Source organism: Protopterus annectens, chromosome 1.part1 (assembly GCF_019279795.1).
Source record: "Protopterus annectens isolate FY-2018-M chromosome 1.part1, PAN1.0, whole genome shotgun sequence".
Taxonomy (NCBI): Eukaryota; Metazoa; Chordata; order Ceratodontiformes; family Protopteridae; genus Protopterus; species Protopterus annectens.
The window spans coordinates 234,999,282-235,023,323 of NC_056726.1; the positions used below are offsets into that span (position 1 = coordinate 234,999,282).

Consider the following 24,042-nt stretch of genomic DNA (forward strand, 5'->3'; position numbering starts at 1 on the left):
AACAGCTATAAATGTACTAAGGTAAGAAAATATTTGTTCAGGAGGAAAAACAAATTTGGAAAATAAAATTGGCCGGCCCTAAAAATTAATCGGCAAACTGTGAACCAAACTGAACTATAACTATGAGAAATACTGATGTCTAGAAGGGCTCTTACGTGTTCAGGCAATTGATAGTAACATGTGGACACAGAGGTGAACACAAAAGTAAGCTCTGCAGTCATTCAAGAACTGAATACATATGGTAAGACTGATATAACTTTAAAGATTAAGCCAACATTAACTGGTCCTCCATCTACAACTGCTCTGTCCCAGTTTCTACCCTCTCTACACCTTCTACCCATTCAAGAAAGACTATACCTCTTAAAACATAGACAGTGTGATTCACCTTCTCCCTTGATAACTGATCAGATCAAACAGCTTATGAGACAGAACTGATTCATGGACTGCTGACTCCTCCAACTTGGAAGACTACAGCATTTACATCAAACTTAAAAAAATAAGTCATGTTTAGCTTTCAATCAGGCCAAGGAAGAAAACAGTAGATCACTTCAAAACTCACAGTTTGGCAATTTAGAGACATTCCGGAAAGCGTTAAAAAATCTTTCATTTCCTGCTGTCTTTCCAAACTCAACCTCAGTTAAGAATCTGCCTCTCTTACCCATCACACACTAGAAATATAATATCTGCAATCCTCCTCATGCATCAATCCAATTATTTTCTAACACCCCTCATTCTCCTCCTTCCCTCCCCTTACACAAGATCACAGAATACTTCATTTCCTGTTCAAGGTAATTAGCAATACAAAAGTAGAGAAACATCTTGACAAAATTAATTGTGCCTAACATACATATTTCCACACTATTTATCCAAATATATTCAAGCTTGGAAAAAACACTCTGTAAGTCACCTGCATTTCTATTCACCATAACACTCACAACTAAAATAAAATACTATCACACAGTTTTAAACATGCCTTCATTCTTCCTCTTGCTAACATCTCTAATCCACCACCTGTCCAAGATTTTTGACATGTATCCAGTCTCTGCTCACTCACCAAAATTTTGGGAAAGATTATTTCCAACAAAATCCTCAATAATAAACATCATGAGTTTCACCCCAACTGCAGTACCAGCACAGCTATCTATTCTTTGTGCAACCACATATATTACAATACAGAACATGGTAAAATTTGAGGAGCCATCTTCATAGACCTAAAAAAGCATTTAAAACACTCCACCACTCATTACTAGTCCAAAGCTTGCTGAATCTGGTTTCTCTCCTGATGTGGTTCAGTGGTTTAAAAGTTACCTCAACAACTGGATCTTCTCATTCCTAGGACCTTATAGTACTCTTATCTGTAGAACAACTATCCAAGTCATTCCAAAAGGATCATTGCTAGGTCCTCTTAAGTTCTTCCTTTTCATAAACGACCGTCAATTATATCACTCGCAAACCAACTGTATCCTATAAACAAATTATATTGTACTCTTTAGAGAAAAAAAAATTCTTGCCTCTCTACAGTATGACCTTCAAAATGATTTCACATCAGTCTAGAACTGGTTTCACATCAATAAATTTACAGTGAGTACTATAAAACATGCATGTGCTATTTAGTAGTCACCTTAAACTCCAACAGATAATAAAATATCATAGAAACTGACCAGTCAATATATACTCTTCCCTCATGTCAAAAAAAGAAAAGTAATGTGCTTACCATAGTGACAAGACCCATGTTGTCTCATTTTTGTCCGGTTCAACATTTGAGGTTATTGGATTCCATTGGATCTGACCTTGGCACTTTCTTTCAGAGCTTTGGTTGTGACTCCTCCCCTATCCAGAATTTCCTTCCCCCTTCTAATCTATCTCAGATCAAGTTTGCTGGCTTTCTCTAAAGTACAGAGATATTTCTGAAAAAAAAAAACTAGAAACCAGTAAGGGTCAAGGCCAACAAGCTTATTAACACCTCAGTATAAGTAAAATAAATTTTGAGCAGATAGGGTCTTGTTTGAGACTTGTAAGAACATCAAATATTTACAGATGACAATTTGGAAGGGAGAAGGAGGGAGGGATGTTGAACCAAATGTAAGTGAGACAAAACAGATGTATCATTATGGTAAGCACTCAACTTTCTTATCCAATGTTGTCTATTTTCAGTCATTTCAGTGTTTCGGATAGATTCCCAAGTTGCCTAAACAACACCTGGGTAGTACCAATGAAGGAGATTCCTGGGTATAATGGTACAAAAAAATGCTCGTGCTCTGGATTGCACTTCCAATTTGTAATGAGATATGAATGTGTGAACTGTGGACCATGTTGCTTCTGTACAAATGTCATCAGTGGGAACTCACTTCATGAACATCACAGAAGTAGCTATTGCCTTCGTGGAATGGGCTTTTGGCTTCTCATGTAGGGAAAAGCCCTGGTCATTGTATGCAAAGGAAATACAGTCTGAAAGTAATTTAGAAATCATTACTTTTGATATATTTATTTCCAATTTTACTTTAGAAAAGGATACAAACAGTTGATCTGACTTTCTTATCTCTTTGGTATGAAGTAAGTAGAATTTGAGCTGCCTGTGAACATCTAGTGTGTGCAGCAGATGCTCTTCTTTGTTTGAGAAATTGGGAAAAAAGACAGGCAAATCATTAGACTGATTCAAATTTGCTTTGGATGTTAACTTTGGAAGAAAGGAAGGATTTGTTCTCATGGTTACGCTGTCTTTATGGAAAATGAGGAAAGGAGGTTTGATTGATGGAGCTTGCAATTCAGAAATCCATCTAGCGGATGTAATTGCAATCAGAAAAATGGAGTTCCAAGAGACATACGTAAGATCCACTAAGGCTGCCAGTTCAAAAGGCTTCTGAATTAGGGCTTGAAGTATAATTGTGACACCCTGTGGGGGAACTCGATCCGTAATTGGGAGTCTTAACAGGAAAGTTCCCTTAACAAAAGCTTTGGAGATTCCTAGAGAGGCAATGGAAGCAACATTATGCCCTATGTTAAAACTTGAGATAGCAGCCATTTGCACTTTGATAGTAGAAAAGCTGGACCATTGGTATAAAAGCTCTGAAAGAAAATTCAAAATTGATGGGAGAGAGGTGGAGAAGGGATCCAGTCTACTCGAGATGGCCCAGACAGAAAATATTTTCCACTTGAGTAGAATCTAGAACACATGCTACTGTTATAAAAGGAATAATTAATACATAAAATATTGCATGATAACTGTAAGAATCAATCAGAGGAGGTTAGAAAGGATTGGGAAGAGAGACTGAATAAGCAATTTGCAAAGAAACAATGGGTGATATATGTATGTCTCCCAAATATGAAACAAAGTCTAGAAGATTTAGGATCTTTGAAAGTATTTGCATAGGTGTTTTTATACCCCAAGTAGACTCCAAAGAATTTATCCGCAGGTAGACAGCAAATGTTGCAGGTGTGATAGCGGAAGAAAGAGATAACTGGGAACATATTTTCTGGGAGTGTAATGAGCTGGCAGACTTTAAAGATTCCCTGCAGACTGCTCTGTCAGAGATACTGGGTGAGCAAATTGGTGTAACTAAGGAAATGCTTTTTTTTTTCAGCTATGATACAGAATTAGAATTGCCTATACATAGCAAGGCCTTGCTAAGTCAAATTATGGTGGCTGCCAAAAAAGCTATTACTAAAAAATGGAAATCAAAGTCTAAACCACCTTTACTAGAAGTAGTGAATATAATAACAGAGATAAAAAACTAGAATTGGGATCTTTAAAAAAGGATAGGAGCAAATTACATATGAAAAAATGGGAATTGTGGAAACAATACATGCAGAGAAGGAATGAGGTTTAAAAGAAGGCAGGATTTGAATGAGCTATGCAATATTTGACCGACAATGACTGCTCAGATTATAAATGATGTGTAATGTTTGCAACTACAATTATGTCAACATGGTTTGGCATATATAACGTTTGCAACTAAAATTATGTCAATATGGTTTGTTTTAATTTATATAAATCTTTGATTGCCTATCATACATGATAATTTAATAAAGATGTTTCTTGTTAAAAAAAAAAAAGAAAATCTTTTCTACTTGCACTGCTAAATCTTTTTGGTTAACTCTTTTTGTATGAAAGAAATAATTATTTATTTACTGGCATTTGTTTACTGGGAAAATCCACTGGGCCGAGAAGAACCCATTTTCAGTGGAGGCCTGGGGAGAAAAGCTCCACAAAGTCAGTTAGTATGATAGTGCATAAAATTTGGAACAGTTTGTATTAAGAGGAAGAATAGTCATAACAAGCAGTATAAACACAATAAAATACTTTTAAAACATAGGTGGTACAGAGAAATATAAAACGCAGTCAATTCAGAGAAATAGATAAAAGGTATATATTATGGTTTGAGCAGTATTAGGTATAATTACAGGTATATTAGAATAAAGACTAGTGAAATTCTGAGACGGATGCTGTGAGCGTAAAAACTGAGTAGTATTAGGTAGAATTGGAATAACTTTCTAATGCTATACATATTACAAGTAGGGAGAGATCAGTAGGAGGAGTAAAGAGTATGAAAAGGAGATATGATTTTAGCAAAAGGAGTCAAGTTTTAGGAAGATGGAGGTTAGAGCATCTACAGTGCCAGAAAGTGGAGAGATGCTGCTTCAGAGATATTTTGATGGAGGAGATGTTACTGGTATTCCTAACAGCTAATGGGAGTGCATTTCATAGTTTGGCAATCGAGAAGGAGTAAAGCATTTGACCTGCTGGGATTTTTGGCTTGTTAACTTGCAGGAGAAATTGGTTTTCAGATCTGAGTGATCTATTTGGGTGGCAATGAGCTATGGTGGAAGATAAGGCTGGACAGTCTGAAGGATTGTAAATAATCTTGTCTGCTATGGGTAACTGTAGGTATGTTAAGTGATGTGGGAGTTCGAGCCAATTGAGTGATTGTAAGGATGAGCAGTGATGGGATGAATATTTGGCACTGGTTGCAAACTCTGCAACTTTATTGTAACAGCACTGTAGCTTATTTTTTTAGGGATGACTGGATATTGGTAAGGAATGTGGCACCATACAGAAGTGAAGGCAGGAGAAAGGTTACAGCAAGGGTGTCCACTGATGAGGAAAGCCTGGCATCTCTAGCTACTGTCAAAATCAGAAAAAGCATGTGGTCAACCTTAGGGATAGCAGATCCAGTGGAGACAAACCGGATGGGTGACTCAGAAGATTCGGACTGGGATCCAGCATCCAAAGCACATGTATTAAATGAGGCCAAAGGAAGGGGAGCCAAACCTGCCATAGCCAGAAAGCAGCAATGAAGTTCACCATGGCCTTGTACCTTGTGGCTTTCTGAATGAATTTTGTCAAGACTGGTATTGGCAGAAAGGCATAGTGGATCAATTATGGACTAGAGCATCTTTCTGTGAATGCCCTGTGGTGGGATGAGACCAAAGTAACTGCTGCACTTGTTTAGGTATGAGGCAAAAAGGTCACTGCAAAGTTGATCCTGATGGCTGAAAATTTCCATTTCCACTGTCTGGTTGAGAAATCACTCATGAGGCAATAAGATCAACCTGCTCAATTTGTTCACAAGTACATTCACTGTCATGAGTATGTGCATTGCTACCAGAAAATGGTGGGAAGACATCGCCCATTGCCATACTCTCATGGGCTCCAAAGCAAAGTGGGTATGATAGTGTTCTCCTCTTGTTTCTATCTGTACCACACCACTGGCATATTGTCCATCTGGATGGATATCACACCCTTGGGTAGGTAGTCCTGAAAAGTCTGCAGTCCAAGGAGAACCATTCTCATCTCCAGGATACTGATGTGAAGAGTGGCTTCTATGGGTAACTAAGTACCCTTGAACCATCCTCCCCTCAAAATACCTCAAACCCTGGAAGGAATTATCCATTTTACTATGGCCTGGGGAGGAGATGGTGGGTAAGTTTCCTTTCTGTCTGATGGAGGGGTCATCAACCACTTTATATAATCTTTGCAAATTTGTGTGAGATGAATTTTAGTGTGGAGGGGGTGAAGACCCTGTGACCACTGGACTGAAAGAGTCTACTGTTATACTCTCATATGGTATCTCGCTAGTGGAACTAAAGTGATGGTAGAGGCCATCAGACCTAGCAAATGAAGAACCAACTTTGCTTGTGGGTGAAGATGTTGGATTACTAGAGAAGCCATTAGTCTTAAGGACTGCACTCTTGCTTCTGGAAGTTTGGCAAATTAAAGAACTGTCTTGATATGATATCCTATAAATTTGACCTGCTGTGTGGAAAACAGCTGTCTTTGTGCATGACTTACTGTAATCCCTAAAAGATCTGTAAGGTGGAGTAGTATTATCTGTTTTTGTAGCAGTAGCTCTCTGAAAGAATCAGTTAAGAACCAGTTGTCTAAATATGGAATGACCTGGACCTCTTGCAATCGGAGATGAGCTACGGACACTGCCATAATCTTGGTGAATATCCGGGGGGGGGTGCTGTGGTGAGACTGAATGGCAGTGCTTTGAACTGAAAATAATTGGCACCAAGCTGGAAATGAAAAAATCTCAGACTGCCTCTGTATCTTTATATGACAGTAGGCATCCTGAAGATCTATAAAGCACACCCAGTTGTCCCTCCTTAACAGAGGTAATACATATGATGACCATAAAGAACTTTTTCACAAAGTGACTGAGGTGGTTGAGGTCCAAAATTAGCCTGAGGTCCACTGTTTTCTTTGGAACTAAAAAGAACTTGGAGTAGACTCCAGATCCTAACTGGTCTGGAGGCACCTGTTAGATGACTTTTTTTCAAGCAACTTTGAGACTTATGTTGCTGCAGATTCCAACTGTCTGTGTGGAATACTGGGAATCATTAATCTATTTTGTGGAGGCTACAAAAATGGGATGGTTTAGCCTCTATTAATTATCCTTAGCAGCCAAGAATCTGAAGTAATATTGTGCCACATTTGTGGGTATAAGGTTAAGCACCCCAAACTGCCTCCTGAGTATGACAACTAGGTAATCCTTCAGGAGCACTGATAGTGTTTATCAGTGAAAGGACCATGAAAACCCCCGATTATGAGGTCTGCCCCTGTGGTGACTTCCTTTCACGTTACCTCCTCCTCTGTCTCCAGGAAGGCCTTGGTGAAAATCCTGTGATTTTCTGAACCACATTTTCTTGCCACCCTTTGCTTCCTTGAATATGACTTCTGAAGGGTGGAGAAATGGATTCCCATGGCAGACAGGGTCTTACCCTCCTTCTCACTCTTAGTAAGGGTTTCTTTAACTTTTGGTCTGAATAGAGTGCAGCCATTGAAAGGGGCATTAATAAAAGAATATCTTTAAGCTTTCTGTAAAGTCACAGAGCTGCATCCAGGCATAATGACACATGGTAATGTCTGTGCCAGCTGCTTATATTGTACCATTTGCTGCATTAGAGAGTAGGTGCATGGCTACATTAGAGGCAGATCATTGGATAGACAATTAGGCATCCACTGTTTTTTGAACATCCAGTGGCAAGTTACCTGAGAGAGAGACTTGGAAGTCTCCTTGCTCAAGTCCCTCTAAAACAGAGTCATATGTGTAAGGTAGCTCAGTGCTGTAAGTGTAAACGTTGCTGAAGCATAAGTCTGTTTATCTACCCTGTCCAATGCCATAGACTCCCTGTTAGAGGGACGAACAGAAGAACTCACCTCAGACAGTTCCTTCTTCATCACTGCTGCTACTACTATGGCATTTACTGGGGGCCCTTTTGTCTATTTCCCATCCTTTGGAGCCACCAAAATCCAGTCTGTTTTTTTTGTGATGGGTTCTAACATTTCAGTGTTCCATGCCCTCTGTGCCATGAGATCTATAAGGGTATCCTGGGTGGAGACCACCCAGGAGGCAAATTAACCAGTTCTGAAAGCTTCTAGGAACACTGATTTCTCTGGGGAAAGGGTTTCAGTAGACCAACCCCCCCTTCTGCTTCATCAATTCTATGAAGTCTGAAAAAGTGACATCTGGGGGATCTAGGGGAACCATCACCTTCATCCAAATCAGTGTCTTCAGTGACCGACTTAAGAGAGGAGTCTAAGAGCTTCCATTTGCATGCCTGTTTCCTAGGAACTTGTCTCTGGGGTTCTTCTGGAGACAGGTTGGAATCAGACTGGAAACTCGAACATCGAGTACCCTTGAAGCTTACAGGTTGTCACTATCCATGTTTATCAGAATGAGAGGAATAAGTCATAGGATCTACTGGGAGTCGGGACAGATCCAAATTCAAGGTTTGCCCCCCCCCCCGTTTCTTGGTCCAGCCAAAGCCCTTTTCTACAGCCTCAAAAGCCGATGCCGCAATAGGAACTGAGGAAGCAGAAACTCTTTCTAGTCCAATTGATGTCAGCTCTGAGGATGTCCTCTAACCACAGCTATTGAGTGCCAAGGCCCCGAGAGGAAGAGATGGTGCAGAAAGCCTTGGAGTAAATTCCACCACTGGGAACCTGACATCGATGCTTTGGCTCCAAGACTCATCTAGATCCAACAGAATTAGGATCAAGAGAGTAAGAGATGTTGATGCCGAAGTGCCCTTTATTATCAGGTCTGACAGAGGTGCACTGGAAGGGTTTGGACCCATGGGAACCAGTTTCAAAAGGTGAGGTGGTGCAGGAGAAAAAGATGATGTGTCAGTGGGCCTTTTCCTAGTGCTCCCTTCATGGACACCACTGGGAGGTCTTCCAACTGGATTTGTGTCCTTAGGAATTTCCTCATTATATAGTTGATATACATTCCAGTGAGACATCTGTTGGATTGGATCCATGAAGCTATAGATGAAAATCTGGGAAGACATTTCTCCTGCAAAATGGCTGAATGAAGCCATGCCATGGGCTCACTGGCTCCAGTGAAAATCTAGTACAAGGAGAGAGAGAGTTCAGACATGACTAGATGATGGATCCAATTACCTTGATGCCTTAGGTACCAGACGTGAAGGATCAGATGGATCTGAGGAAATTTTTCCTCTATTTTTCAGATCTCTTTTTCCTCAGATCTTATTTTTTTTAGACTTTTCCTTTTTTCTGTGCTTATCTTTTCACTTGTTTCTTTCCTCTTTTCCCTCTTACTGGTAGAGACTGCAAAAACTGGCCTAGATTCAGAAGACATCACTACAGAGGCAGAATATGAAGACCCTGTTTGAGGGGGAAGTAATCATTTTAAAATAAGCTTCTCTTTTTTGCCTTGAACAGCCCTAGGCCCAAAGGTAGCACAAATGTCACAACTGGTCTGTAGGTGGGTAGTACCTAAGCAATATACACAAAAAGAGTGCAGGTCTAGGGGAGGGATTTTGTGTTTGCAATCCAAACACCTTTTAAACCCTTAAGGTTTGTCTGACGTCAGAAAGAAATAGTATAACACAGCAAATTAAACATTTTCTTACACACACACACACACACACACACACACACACACACACATACACACACACATACAATTAATACTAACTCTAATAGAAATATCATACTTCTATCCTAACAATTTAGCTATGATTTAAAAAAATTGTCAAGAAAAACACACTAAAATACACTAAACAGCTAACTAGACTAATTGTAAACCTACTAAATACTACATTACCTAACAATAAACTAAACTAAAAATTTCAGATAGCCAAACAAAACTGCTAGCCTGAAAATCAAGTAAATTAAGGATTGAGAGGAAGAAAGTGACTAGGAGAGTAAAGGCACTGAAGAAGTATAGAGTTTCCGCAAAACTCTTACAAAACAATTCTCCTAAACCACTAAAAAAGTACAAGAAAATGAGCATGAAGTGATGGCAGAAAAAAATTAGGTGCAACAACTGATGAAAACCAGAACTTAGAGTGGGTGCCTCTTGCAAATGTCCTCCACGCTATCAACAAAACCCTTCAAATGACACTAACCAGCAAAAAGAACATTAATAAAATTAGGTGCATGTCACTTCTCCAGTACTGTCCATGTTGTTTTTTGCCCTCATGCCAAGGCAGCGCTCAGTACCAGCCTGACCTTCCCAAACATACAGCTGGATCAATATGCAAAACAAATGGCACTTTATATAGACTCTGAAACAGTCTGCAGGTTATTGTTTACCCTGTAAACAATTTGATTTGCAGAAATTGATGTCAGTATAGTACTACTGAAAATAAGCTTGGCAATGCAAGTCAAACTGAATACAGCAAACTTCAACATTTTTGTATATAAGCTTGCAAAATCTATTTTGTACTAGACTATGATCCTATTACAGTGCTGTTAATGATCTGTATATTATAGTGAAATAAATTTGCAATGTGACCAGTCCAACTTCACCAAATTACTGTACCACTGAAAAAGATGAGAACTAGTAAGCAAGGATCCTACACTAATATAACTGAACACTTCAGATAAACAATAAACCAATATAATATGCAAATAATCTAAGATGTTAATTTTTACTTTTTAGAGAAGTGTAAATGCTTATGTAGTTTGGTATCACTTAATGATGGAGCTTTGCAGCTAGGTACTGTTCTAGATGTCTTTTTAGAGTCATTAGGCCAAAGGCAGTTACAGCATTTCATGTTGGCACCGACTTAACTCCCTGCCATCTGACTACAGCAGATTACTCTCCTGATATGACTGAAGGATCTGTGGGTGGTTATGGGTCAGTCCTCAAATTCTTCAGTGTCACTGTCTAAACAGGGTTTCTTGTGCTTTAACATATCTGACATGGTATATAGTTCTGCTTCTGAAAATTTTGCTGACAAGGCCACATTGTCATAATCAAAATCCTTATCAAGTGTGAAAGGTTGCACGTCATCATGGGACACCTACAAGAGAAAAAGAAAAATTAAAGAGTAAGCACAGGCAAATAGATAATATGTTTATAAGCAAGTAAGCATGATTAATGTATATAATCTGACAATCAGTTGCACCACCTAAAGTGCATTAAGAAAGATCAAAATTTAAAAATTCTGAAGCAGTGACACAAAATTTCACCAATTTTTAACATAAATGATAGAAAAGAAAATTCCATACTTAATTCTGCAACAGTGGCATGTGGACTTAATATAATGGTGGCTTTTCAATGGGAACTCAGTCAAACATGTCAGTCTCTAAGTGTAACATCAACACTGTTTTACTGAGAGTGGCCATACTCTGTCAAGTTCCTTAACAGTTTTGCTCCCAATAAGTGATACAAAGGCAAGGTAATTCACTCTTTTCTTAATTTCTTTCTTTTTTGTAAAGATCTAGATAAGGCATAGCCCAGAAAATTACTTGATTAAATAATCCGTGTAACCTATTAGCAAATAAATTAAGTGGAATAAAGAAAGTAAAGACAAACTTCCTGAGACCTCCCTCAAAGATCTACTATTTATACCATATAGAAACAAATTTATAATAGAAATGAGACTGCTTCATCTCACATAATCTTATTTTTCTACATAGTGAAAAATATTCTACTTAATATAAACATATTTTCTCCACACTCCCCAAAACAACTGTCTTATGGGTGCCATATGCTTTCTTGAATCCTCTCATTGTTTTTGACTTTATTAGAAAGTCTGTTTCAATCATAAGACATACATTCAGGAAAAAATACTGAACCATCCATCCACCCTACAGGTTCAATTTATTTTGCCTTTTTCTTATAATGCATACCACTGTGAAAGACAGTGCATTCTTGGAAATGCTAGTCTGTCAAGGAAAGTAAAATTGCTGCCCCATCCTAGTGTTTCTTTTCAGATCAAGGACAGTAATGGAGAACACTGGTTCTGCCCAGTGTTTGCCTACATCTGTCAAAATTCTGCAGCAGATCTGCAAGTTGACAGCTGCCACATCATCCAAATAGGTACAACCAATTGATGGAGTAGCAGTTTCCAGGCAACATTAAAACAATGCTCTGTACTTAGATTATCTGTTAAATTCATCTGTAAAAGGGGGTGGCATCCCCATTAATGCCACAATCTCCATATTTTTCAGTCACTAATGCAAATGGGGCTTGAAAGGGTCTGTCTAGAGAAAGGCTGTACTTGAGGATCCACGAGGAGATATATGTTCCTTGTACTTCCTGGATAGTTTGATCAGAACTTCTAATAAATTTACATTGAACCTTGAAGGTCCACTGAAGAACCCTCTTAAAAAATCATGAGGATGGTGGGTGCCATGAACCCCAGTACCCAAACACAGAGAGCCAAAGGGACTGTGTCACTTTGGATTATCTATGATTTGTGGATCTGATGGGTTGTATCTTGTGCAGCAGATGAAGAATTGAAAAGCCAGAGTGTTCAGTCTGCAGTCTATAAAGGCAGTTGACTGTACAGTCATAAGGTAGAACTTCATAGTGCTCATGGTTATTCCTAAGGACTAGATAAGCCCATGGAATGAGCTATGGAAGGTAATTAGACTACGACAGCTGGAGATGCTAGCAGCCAGTAATTAAAAACCCTGCAGCTTAAGAGTAGCTGCCCTGCCACTGTGCATTTGGTGAATACCCTGGGAGTTGTGGTGATATGGCAGTGTCCAGCAGTGAAAATGACTGGTTACTACCCAGAAGTGTAGGAACCTCCTGGGCTCTGGTGATCTCGATATGCTGGTATGCATAAAGTGCATCCAGCCTCCTTTGCACAGACAGAAAGAATGATCGACTGTACAATAATCATATAAAAGAGCTGAGTCAAAATGCACTGATTTAAGCCACTCAAGCAAAGAATGGTCCTTTGCCTCTTTTTTGGTACCAAAAAGAACTTTTAGTAAAAGCTTAGCCCTCTGTGGTATGTCAGGACCTCCTGCATGGCTCTTTTTCTGGAAGAGGCTCTGAGCCTCAAGTTTAGCTTAGCTCTGTGCCTCATGTTTAGCTTGTAGCTCTTTGACAGCTGGGAATTTTTGGGAGATGGAGAGACTGCAGTTTGGGAAGGCTCAAAGATGATTTAAACTAAGCTCTGGACACTGTATTCTTGCTGTTTTTAATTTCTCCAAGTCTTTGGGCGTCTAATACCATGACGGGAATGGACCCCATTCCTATGTCAAATTACGATTAAACTTCATGAAATTAGTATTGTTTCACTCATTGATGTTAGCCAAAAGTGCTCTTCGCAGCACCCGCAATGTGCCCAGTAATGACTCCTTCTGCAATTCGTATGGTGTTACATGAACTGGTAACATATCTAAATGTAACTGTAAATTCTTTTTTATAAGACCAGTTGCTCCTACTACTGTTGGAACTGTCTTGGTATTTTTCTTCTACATGGCTCTCGTTTCTGCCTGCAGATGAAGGTATTTTATGACTTTGTGTCTCTCTGTATGCAAGACACTGTAGTCACTAGGTGTGGCGATTCCAATAATCAATGCTACTTTTGTCTTCTTTTTTTGGACCACTATATCCAGTTTTCTAGCATCTATCATTTGAACTGTTGGTACTGAGTGATCCCATGTGATATAAACTTCATCATTTTCTATGATTCTTTGTGGCTCATGTTTCCAGTGTTTTTCGGTCACTTCTATACCATAATGTTTGCACACTCTCCAGTGTAACACTCTCGCCACATTATTATGCCTTTCAGCATACAGTCCCTCTGCCATTAGTGCATCGCAACCAGCAATAAGGTGTGTGACTATTTCCAATTTGGTTTTACAAAACCTACATATGTCTCTTTCTCCCACATGTTCAATGGACTTTGTAAACCAACATGTATGTAGCCCACTATCTTGGACTCCCAATATTACCCTTTCATTTCTGATGTGAATTCACCTCTCCTTAACCATTCCTACATTTGTTCTTGATCAACATGAGGCTCTTCCAGAAGTTTTCTATCCTTGCAACTGTATTTATGTTTCTTCCACATTTCTTGCCTTCTCATCTGGTCCTTCACCTTATATTCTTTCTTTTATTTTTTTTTTGCACATTCAGTTGCTGCCTGGTTTTTATCTACTTTTGGTTTGATTTCCATTCCTGCTTGACATCGATATGTTCCTGCTAAATTAAGCAGAGATGTCATCTTACATTTATTCTCCTCATGTTTCAAAACGTTCACTACATTTGGATCTTGTGAGGTCAGTAGATAAGTGTGGAGTCCCAAAATTGCAGATCTATACATGTAATCAATTTTAAGGAGGCCCATCCCTCCTTTGGAATGGGGAATATATAATCTTGGTATACACTGATTTTTATAAATCATTTGGTGAGCATGAAGCATTCTTCTTGTTTTAATATCCAATCTAGCCAACACTTTTTGGGGCCAGTCAATCACTCCAAAACTATAAGTTAGGACAGGAAGAGCAAACTGATTTATGGCTTGGATCTTGTTCTTAGATGTCAATGCTGTTTTCAGGATTAATTTAAGTCTTCTAAAGTACTCCTTACTGAGCTTTATTCGCATTTGTTCATGTTTTATTGCTAATACTTCATCAATTCCCAAGTATTTATACACTCCCTCTTGCTCAAGTTCTTTTATATAACATTCTTGTCCCAAACTGACGTTTTCCTGGTGCTGCAGTTTTCCGTTTTTAAAGGTTGCTTTTGCACATTTATCAAGACCAAATGACATTCCAATATCGTCTGAAAAAGTTTTGACAACCTGCAGCTGTGTTTTCAGTTCTTCATCTGATGAGCTATACAGTTTTAAATCATCAACAAAGAGAAGATGAGAAGTCATTAGACTTTGTTGTATTCTAGAAGCCAAATTGTAGTCATGGCCTAAGCTGTTAAGTAAACAGCTTAATGGATTAATGGCAAGGCAAAATAGCAACGGTGACAACGAGTCACCCTGGAATATCCCCCTTTGAATTTTTATCCTTGGGATAATAATCTGTCCTTTATCATGGCTTAATTGCAAAGTGGTCTGCCACTGTTTCATGGTTACTATAACAATGTCAATCAGTGTAGGGTGTATCTTATACAATTTTAAACACTCTTTTATCTATGAATGTGGGATACTACCAAATGCTTTTTTATAGTCAATCCATGCCATACTTAGATTCTTCCTCTTTTTACAGTTCTCCACTATAACTTTAACAACAAATGATCCTTTGTTCCATATGACTTTCTTTTATTGCCCTTTTGTTCTACTGCCATAATTGAATTTTCTTCTAAATGACTATAAACTTTGTCGGCATCAATTCCCGTGTATTGTTTATGCTGCATGTGATGGCTTTCCGTGCTAGCAAGTGGTAGAAGAGAGGACCCCCTACCTCTCTCCATAAAGTAGTAGTGGAGCAAAACCTAAGGGAGCTCAGTGCTGTCCTCCCAAGAAAGAAATATGGTACCCTTGGTTATTGTGCTAAAACATCTCTGATGGGAGCACAGACATTCTGGAAGTTACCAGATTTCCCATGGCCCATACCAGAACATCTAGAATTATTCTGTTGGGGGTATGAAATCTACAGCTGAAGTGGGCTCTGCTGCATTCAAGAGAGCAAGCACTAAGAAGCCTGACATTTCACCACAAAATTTATGAGCATGTTGTTTTTGCACACCTGTTTCTCAAGCTCAGCTTTCACATATTGTTCACCCAAACATTTATGAGTGTGTTGCTTTTGCTCCTGTTTCTCAAGCAAAGCTTTCATACATTGTCCAAAGGTGAGGTTCCATCCAATGGGATGTTCATACAGCTGTCCTTTAAGTTTTCAGCATATAAAATCTAAAAAAGGAAAGTGTGGAGGTGACCCATCATATATATGCCTGCCACCTTGGTTGAACTATCTACAGCAGTTTAGTCCAAATTCATGGTATGGTTAGCCATGAAACCAAGTGGGAAATGAAAAAACTCATTTATAGTCTGTCCAGTGTTTTATTATTCTTTGCTGGGTGAGTGGGCATCTTTGGCATGGGATTTAGGAGCCTTTTAATAAGCAGGTGAAACAATTATGTAGTCCGTCAATGATTGCTTTGACCAGCTTGGTCAGATCTTAGGAAACTGAAGGATAATACTGGGCCACTTTAGGATTGGTGCCACAATGTGAGGGTTCTGTCATGCATTTGGAATCAACAGCTGAACTATTTATTCATGGGGGAGCCATACAAGAGGATGGCTTGGGGGAGAGAAATGTCTCATTAAGTAAACATTCAAATTCAGATTGAACCTCTAGGGGCCATTCAATCTTAACACTAATGAGCTCCAGCATATCAGGAGGTGAAAGGGAGAGAATCAGATTTTTAGTTATCATCTCAGGAGGTGAAAGAGAGAGAATCAGATTCTTAGGTATCATCTAAGTTCAGAGTGGCAGACTTTTCTGAAGTGTCTGTTTGCGTCTGCTTGCAATTGACTAAGTCCCTTGAATTTGGACAAGGAGGTTGAGGAATGGAGAAGGGGAAAACCTAGGGCCAGACATGCTAAAACTGTGTGTGTGTGTGTGTGTGTGTGTGTGTGTGTGTGTGTGTGTGTGTGTGTGTGTGTGTGTGAGGGGTAATGATGGCTGCAGCATCTAAATATACACCTAAGGAAACCTCAGTCTATATCATTGACAAGAACTCATGCAGGGACACCTGCACCATTAGCATCAAATCTGGAATCAATCTCATGCCTAAGATAGAGGCTGCCAACTTCAAAGTTTCAACACCAGACAAGAAACACCACAAAACAGATAATATGGACAGCTGACCCAACGATGAAGATGAAGAGTTGCCCTGACTTATTGAGGGCTAGATAACTACCAGTAACCTGGTCAACATTGGCGGCCTCAGCATCAAACAGCTAAAGGATGACTCTGGAGTTGGAGTGCTCAGTCCCAAATGGGCCAAGACCAAGCATTAGCTCACAAAAGTCAAGCCCGACACTGATGGATGCACCGGCCCTGTTGAAGTTGAGACTGGCAACAGTGATGTCGATGGCAACATTGATGGAGCCACAGATTTCAAAGGCTTTGACTCCTATGTGGCCTTTAATATCCACAATGACAATGATTTATCAACCTGTGGTATTGAGGAAACTGAAGATTAAACTGACCTCAAGGCAGAAGAGTCAGGACCTAAGACTGGGAATGTGGACAGAGAGGGTGCTCTTCATCCCCTGGGACCAAATCTGCTGGACATTAAAGGGCAATAACCACATCCTCTTAAAGTACAACTGGACAGAAGCAGACATGTGGGACTTAGATACTGAGGACGAGGGGTGTGGGAAGGAGATCAGATTTAGACAGCACAGAGGACATGCTTTTGAAACAGGGAAGGGTGGTGGAGGTCCTCAAAGACAAGTAGTAGGCAAAATGGTGACTAAATTATTCACAGGTGTATTTGTGGTGTATGTGCAACATGGAAGAAAGGTCTGGCACTCCATTTCCATCTCTTACTTGCCTAATAAACTCTGTAGATGGATAGCAGCTGTTTATGAGGTCACTGTAGAAGTCAGTTGGACTCAGCAGTTCTGGACTGTTGTGTATAAATATACCTACATTACACCTACCCACCCGTGTGCATGCACACACAAACATATATTATATATCTATATGTATATGTATGAGAGTGTTCTGTATGCCCACCCAAGATGAGCATTACCCAGAACGTCTGGCCAAGTGGCAGCAAATAAATATAGATACTGGCTTCTCATACATGAGACTGCTGCTGGAGTTTTTTGCTCCAGAGGGAAGCAGCTGAGTAATGATGTAGAAACTTTGCAGCAATGGCTTGAGAGACAGTTTAAGGAAGACAGGTATGCTAAATGACTAGAGGCAGTATATTGTACATTTTCCACTACTAAAAAACTGGAAAAAGCAACCTTGTAGCCGGAAAGCCAACTCTAACCCAAAAATATTCAAATTCAAAGTGACTTCTTTAACGCAAAAGTTTTTATTATTCTTCAAAAAAGAGCGTTTTCGCCGTGACTCCTGTCACAGCTTCATCAGAAGAAAAGACAGTTAGAAACAGCTAACCAAACTGTTAAATACTCACATACAGGAAATGACAAAAGAGTACATATCCTGTAGGCTTAATTAAAAATATGTAAAATTCTAATTAAAATCAAAACAGAATAATATATATAACAAACTACTTATTACTAAATAATATATATATTCATGATATGTATAAAACATAATTCATTTAGTAGTAATACTATAAAAACCTTTTCTGTGTTTTTAACAATAGTTCAAACAAATTTATCTAAAATAACTCTTTAACTTCAATATACAAGAAATATTACAGTTCTCATTTAGACCTACAGGTCTAAATGCATCCAAGTTCAACTGCCAAGTTAGTTCAATGCATTCAAGCATAATTTCAAAAGGGCCACCCCTAATGTTCTGTGGTATCTGGTCAATACCCATAAAACTAAATGAATGCCCTGGGTTGTTTTTTACATGTTTTGCTAAAGCATTCTCAAGCAGTGGTTTTTTTATAGCGTAAAGGTGTTGGTAAACTCTTTCTTTTAATTTGCGGTTTGTTTTTCCTATATAAAAGGATGGGCAACAGTTGCACAAGGCAATGTATACCACCGACTTAGATTCACAAGATATCCTTTGATTGATCTGATACCTTTTATTTCTAACAAAGAAAGAGTTACCTGTCATCATGACTTTACACATGTTACAACGGCCACATTTAAATGAGCCACTGGCTCTCATAGAACCGTGGAAATTTGACGTGCGTTGCAAAATTTCTTTTAAATTGTTACTTCTTCTATATATAACAAAAGGGCGTTCACCTAACTTTTCAGTAAGGTTAGCAGAATTAATAACCAACGGCCAATTTTTTAAAATTATAGCCCAAATGTCAGTAGAATTTAAATTGTATTGGGTAATAAAACTCAAAGAAAAATTCCTACATTGTTCAAAACGGGTAGTGGAAGCATTTTGATTTGATATTTCATTGTCAGTAGAAAACTGAACATCAATGACTTGGTCGAGCAAAGGCTTATAAATGCCCTTTACCCGCTTAGAATCAACTTCTAAAATGAGATCATTTAGAAGTGAAATGGGGTATCCACGATTCAAAAACAAATCCTTCAAAAACTGACACTCAGTTCTAAAATCACTTAATGTACTGCACATCCTTCCTGCACGTACAAGCTGGCCCTTAACTATAGATTTTTTCTGTTTAGATGGGTGTAAGCTAGTGTAGTGCAGGAAGGAATTGCAATAAGTAGGCTTTCTGTAAATCTTTGAAAAGTAAACCCCTTCTGTAAAGTCCTTGGCTAGTCTCACGTCTAAATATTCTGTTTCATTAGTGGAGAAGTTAAAGGTAAATTTTAAACAGTCCGTAGTGCTGTTTATATAGTCGACAAAAAACTTTGCATCATATTCAGTTCCTTTGAAAAGAATAAATATGTCATCCAAGAATCTAGTGTAATATTTAATATTTTGCATTATAGATTCATTGGATAGAATAAAACACTTTTCCCAAAAAGCTACAAATAAATTAGCAACGCCCCCCACACAGGGCTGCCACCCATGGCTCCACGTTTTTGTAAATAAAATTTCTGATCAAATACAAAAAAATTGGAAGACAACACTATACCTAGAAGTTCAGAGACAACGTCAATCTCCCCTTGTGGTGCATTTAAACTTTCCATCAGAAGTTGGATCCATTCCACTGCCTCATTGTGTGGAATGGATGTGTGTAACATCAACAGTTAAAAAGTTCAACTCAGGATTGAACTTAATACTGTTGATGTCACGAAGGAAGGACCAAGAGTCCTTACAGATTGTGGAAATTTTTTTCACGTATTTTAATAAAATGTTGTCTATCAATTTTGAACTAGGGTAGGTCATGGAAGACCTACCATCTATTAATGCCCTCATGGGGGGGTTTTGTTGGTCTTTGTGTATCTTCGGTATTCCGAACATTACAGGCAACTTTGGTGTAATAATATCAATATAATTGTATGTATCTAAATCGATTTTGCCTGCAAGAAAAAGGTCCCGGAAATAGTTACATTAATCTCATTTAAGGAGGAATCTTCATAGGCCTCAGATATAAGAATCTCAAGCATTTTCTCCTTGTATTGGAAGTCGTTAAAGACCACCAACCCACCCCCTTTATCTGGCTTTAAGAACCTTACTGGTAAAGAACGTAGGTTATTTAACCATTGGCGTTGTTCATCAGAGATGTTCATACTTTTGGAAATAGTATTTGTTTTATGGATAGTGAAAAGATGTCTTATATCTATTTCACACATCTGCTCAAAAAGCAATAGATTAGGTTGAATGGAAGGGTTAAAGACACTAGGTAGTCTTAGTTTGTTGTTGTCACTTGTGGTCTCATTATTAAAAAACATTCTCAAATTCAACTTGCGTATATAACATTTCAAGTCGATAAGAGTTTTAGCTAAGCTCCCGTAGGTACTAGGAATAAAAGTGCATCCCAATGCTAATAATTCCACTAAATCAGAATCTAATTCTAAAGTAGAAAAATTGTAAATCGTGAAATCTTTTTTAAGATTGGTATATATAATGGGTACTTGTGGGAGAATTTGAGGTCCTACAAGTGTACTATTCTCAATTATTATTTCTTCTTGTTTCCTCTGGTTGTTCCCTAAAAAAACATTTTCATTAGGGGCTATAGCTGGACCTTGATTTTGTTGGCCAGCTCTACCTGTTGTTTTTTGATATCTGTTGTTATTATTAACAGTTGAAGAACCCTTTAATCTATTACTTCTTCTCACACCTTGTGTAACAGGGGCAGTAGATTGTTCACCTTCCTCAACTGTATTCGGTGTTTGCTCTGTATCAGAAGTAGTAGAGGACCCATTTGATCCTGTAGTCTTAGAACCTAGAACTCTAGTAATTAAGTTAGGGTAAGCCTGACTAGATGAATAAACAGCCCTATCTCTTACTAATTTTTTATTTTTATTTGTTTTTAACTTGTTTAACAGAGCATCTATACTTGAAAAAATGCGTTCGTAATCGTATTTAAACTGCAAAAAAGACATGTTAGTTTTAATTTCTTTTGAAATCATGCTTGAGTGCATTGAACTAACTTGGCAGTTGAACTTGGATGCATTTAGACCTGTTGGTCTAAATGAGAACTGTAATATTTCTTGTATATTGAAGTTAAAGAGTTATTTTAGGTAAATGTGTTTGAACTTCTGTTAAAAATACAGAAAAGGTTTTTATAGTATTATTATCAATAGAATTATGTTTTATATACATCATGAATATATATATTATTTAGTAATAAGTAGTTTGTTATATATATTATTCTGTTTTGATTTTAATTAGAATTTTACATATTTTTAAACTTAAGTCTACAGGATATGTACTCTTTTGTCACTTCCTGTATGTGAGTATTTAACAGTTTGGTTAGCTGTTTTTAACTGTCTTTTCTTCTGATGAAGCTGTGACAGGAGTCACTCTTTTGAAGAATAATAAAACTTTTATGTTTAAGAAGTCACTTTGAATTTGAATATTTTTGGGTTAGAGTTGGCTTTCCGGCTACAAGGTTGCTTTTTCCAGTTTTTTACTAGTTTGTTTGCCTTTCTTACTACATTTTCCACTACTGATCAAAGACTGCAACAGATCAAAGCTAAGAAATTACAGAGGGACTATAATGACTTTATGTCAGGCCAGATTTTTGTCTGGCCAAGGGAAACCTCTAATTTTGCTAATACTCAGTCTGCAGCACCTTCTTTGGTGATGGGAAGATTTATCCAATCACGGAGAGTGGGGCGGAATAATTATCAAGCGCCCAAGGAGTCGACAAATGAGAGAGGTTATCAGGGACCATTGGTGAATCGCCCTGTGATGTGGGAAAAGAACATAAAGTACAAAACACACGGAGGGATAAAGTAAGCAATATGGAGGGCAGTAACAATGAGAGTGGTATGTCAGGTACTGCTGAAGGCCTACCAGGGACTATAAAAAAGGGGTTGATTATTTTGAATGTAGCAGAGCATACACCAACAAGTTCATCTCATGTTGACAACACTAATGATATGAATACCGATCTGGGAGCCAAGCCACAGGACTTAGCTACCAACAGGGACAGTGGGCATTTTTTTGCCCAATTACCAGCTCCTGTGAAGAACAAGGGCGACTGGAAATGCTCGCACAGCGAGAACCGGGAAAAGAAAAAGAGGAGACTATCACAGTGACTGGTGACTGTATCATTTTTAATTTATCTGATTATGTTCTTTCTCATGATGAGTTGTCTGTATTAAATAAGGGACTCACTTTTGTCTCTAGCCATGATAGTATTTTTAGTGATGTTGTTATAGACATCATGATGTTCGGCAGAAATGCTATGCTGAGGGACATGTTTGGGAATGGCGGCCAGTCACAACAACTGGTGCTGAGGCACCCTAGTACTTTTTTTCCAATGTTTAACTCTACCATGCAGACATTTGTTAGGGTCTGTGAACAAGAAATTATGGCATATTTACAGGATACCAGTGTTAGGAGATTTCATAATTTAACCATAGGACAGAGAAAAGCATTGTATGATCTACAACACAACACACACATTGTGATTAAACCTGCGGACAAGGGTGGGGCGGTGGTGGTCCTGAACAAGGATACATATCACAGTAAATTAGCAGAATTACTTTCTGACACATCCACCTTTGTTCGCCTATCTCCTGTTATTGTTAACAATTTAATTAGGGAGGTGAAAGGAAAGTTGAAATGTATGATATCTATGGATTTAATGGACAAGGAGCTGTTGGATTTCCTGTGGATAGAGAACCCAGTTACTCCGGTCTTCAAGGCACTACCCAACATGCACAAGAATATGCATGATCCCCCCCTTAGGCCTATAGTCTCAGGGAGGGGATGGATTATGGAGAACATTTCTACATGGTTGGAATGTATCTTAAGACCTTGTTTGACATTATTGAAGTAAGTATTGAGAGACACGAGGCACTTTCTGACCTCCCTTAAAGAGCATGTTGCAGTAGACAGTGAAAAACGCAATATTATGGTGACACGATGTCCAAAGTCTTTTTACGGTGATAAGTAATAGGTATGGCATAGGGGCTGTTTTCAGTCTATTGGATGATTTGCATTTGATGGACAGAAGGAAATTAGAACTAGTACCTAAACTTCTTGATATAGTGTTAGAGTACAATGTGTTTACTTGTGTAGGAAATCTATATCGACAGGTACAGGGGTTAGCCATGGGCACCCCCTGTGCCAATACATATGCTAACTTGGTTCTGTCCTTTTTGGAAAGATGATATGTTCTGGGCTCTCAGAATAAGTGGAGGGATAAGTTATGCCTATACAGGCGCTTTGTGGATAACATTTTCCTCTTGTGGGAAGGAGATGAAAGAGAGTTGAGGGAATTAATTCTGTACCTTGAATCGACCACCACTTTCCTGAGGTTTTGGTCAATTTCTCCAAAACCATGATAGATTTTCTGGATGTTAGAATACTGCAGGATGAAGTGGGTTTTAAAACCACTTTGTTTAGAAAAGGGTGCTGGAAGAACAGTATTCTGACTTATGATAGCATCCATCCTCGTTTTACATTTAAAAACATTGTCACAGGGCAGGTGGGGAGAATGTCCAGGGTATGTACGGAAGAGGAGGATTATGAGAGAGAGGTGCTCTTGTTGAAGAGGCACTTTGTGAATAGAGGGTATAATGAGAGTGATGTGTGCAATATCACTCGATTCAATATGTCATTGGCTGAAAAAGCAGGGTAATGATGCTGGAGAAGTATGCAATAAGGTTAATGGAGGTAATAAATTAAGATTAATGTTCACATATAGTACTAACATTCATGGAATATGTGACATTGTCAGGCAAAACTGGAAGATTTTGCTTACGGATGAGAAGATTGGGAAGATGGTGGGAGACCGGCCTAATTTTGTATTTAGGAGAAACAAAAATCTAAAAGATATCTTGAGCCATGAAGGAAAGGGTGATCGACAACAGGTAATAGACAAGAGAGGAACTAGAGACTGTGGGAATTGTAAGGCCTGCAGATATATTCATAAGGATGCAGGATTTACTCATCCCAATACAGGTAAACTCTTATCAGTTTGGTGCCAAAGCCAACTGTAGGACCACCAATGTTGTTTGTCTGGCTACCTGTCAGGCATGTACCTGCTATTATGTAACAAACTGTATGCTTAAAACCAGGATTCTTAATCATCTTTCAGCTATCAGGGTACAGAATGAGCACAATGCCCTATATAGGCACACATCCCAGCATGAAGGACATCA

At 38.6% G+C, this 24,042-nt stretch overlaps 1 protein-coding gene across 1 annotated transcript in view; it reads right to left on the reverse strand.

Annotated features, from left to right (window-relative positions):
- Positions 1-10,371: 10,371 nt before the first annotated feature.
- The window catches only part of LOC122813235 (intraflagellar transport associated protein), a 431,576-nt gene continuing 417,905 nt past the window's right edge, over positions 10,372-24,042 (reverse strand). Inside the window, exon 7 of the mRNA XM_044085449.1 lies at positions 10,372-10,776. Within this exon, the coding sequence (XP_043941384.1) occupies positions 10,612-10,776 (165 nt within the window). The 3' untranslated portion in view covers positions 10,372-10,611. The remainder of the gene's footprint in view (positions 10,777-24,042) is intronic.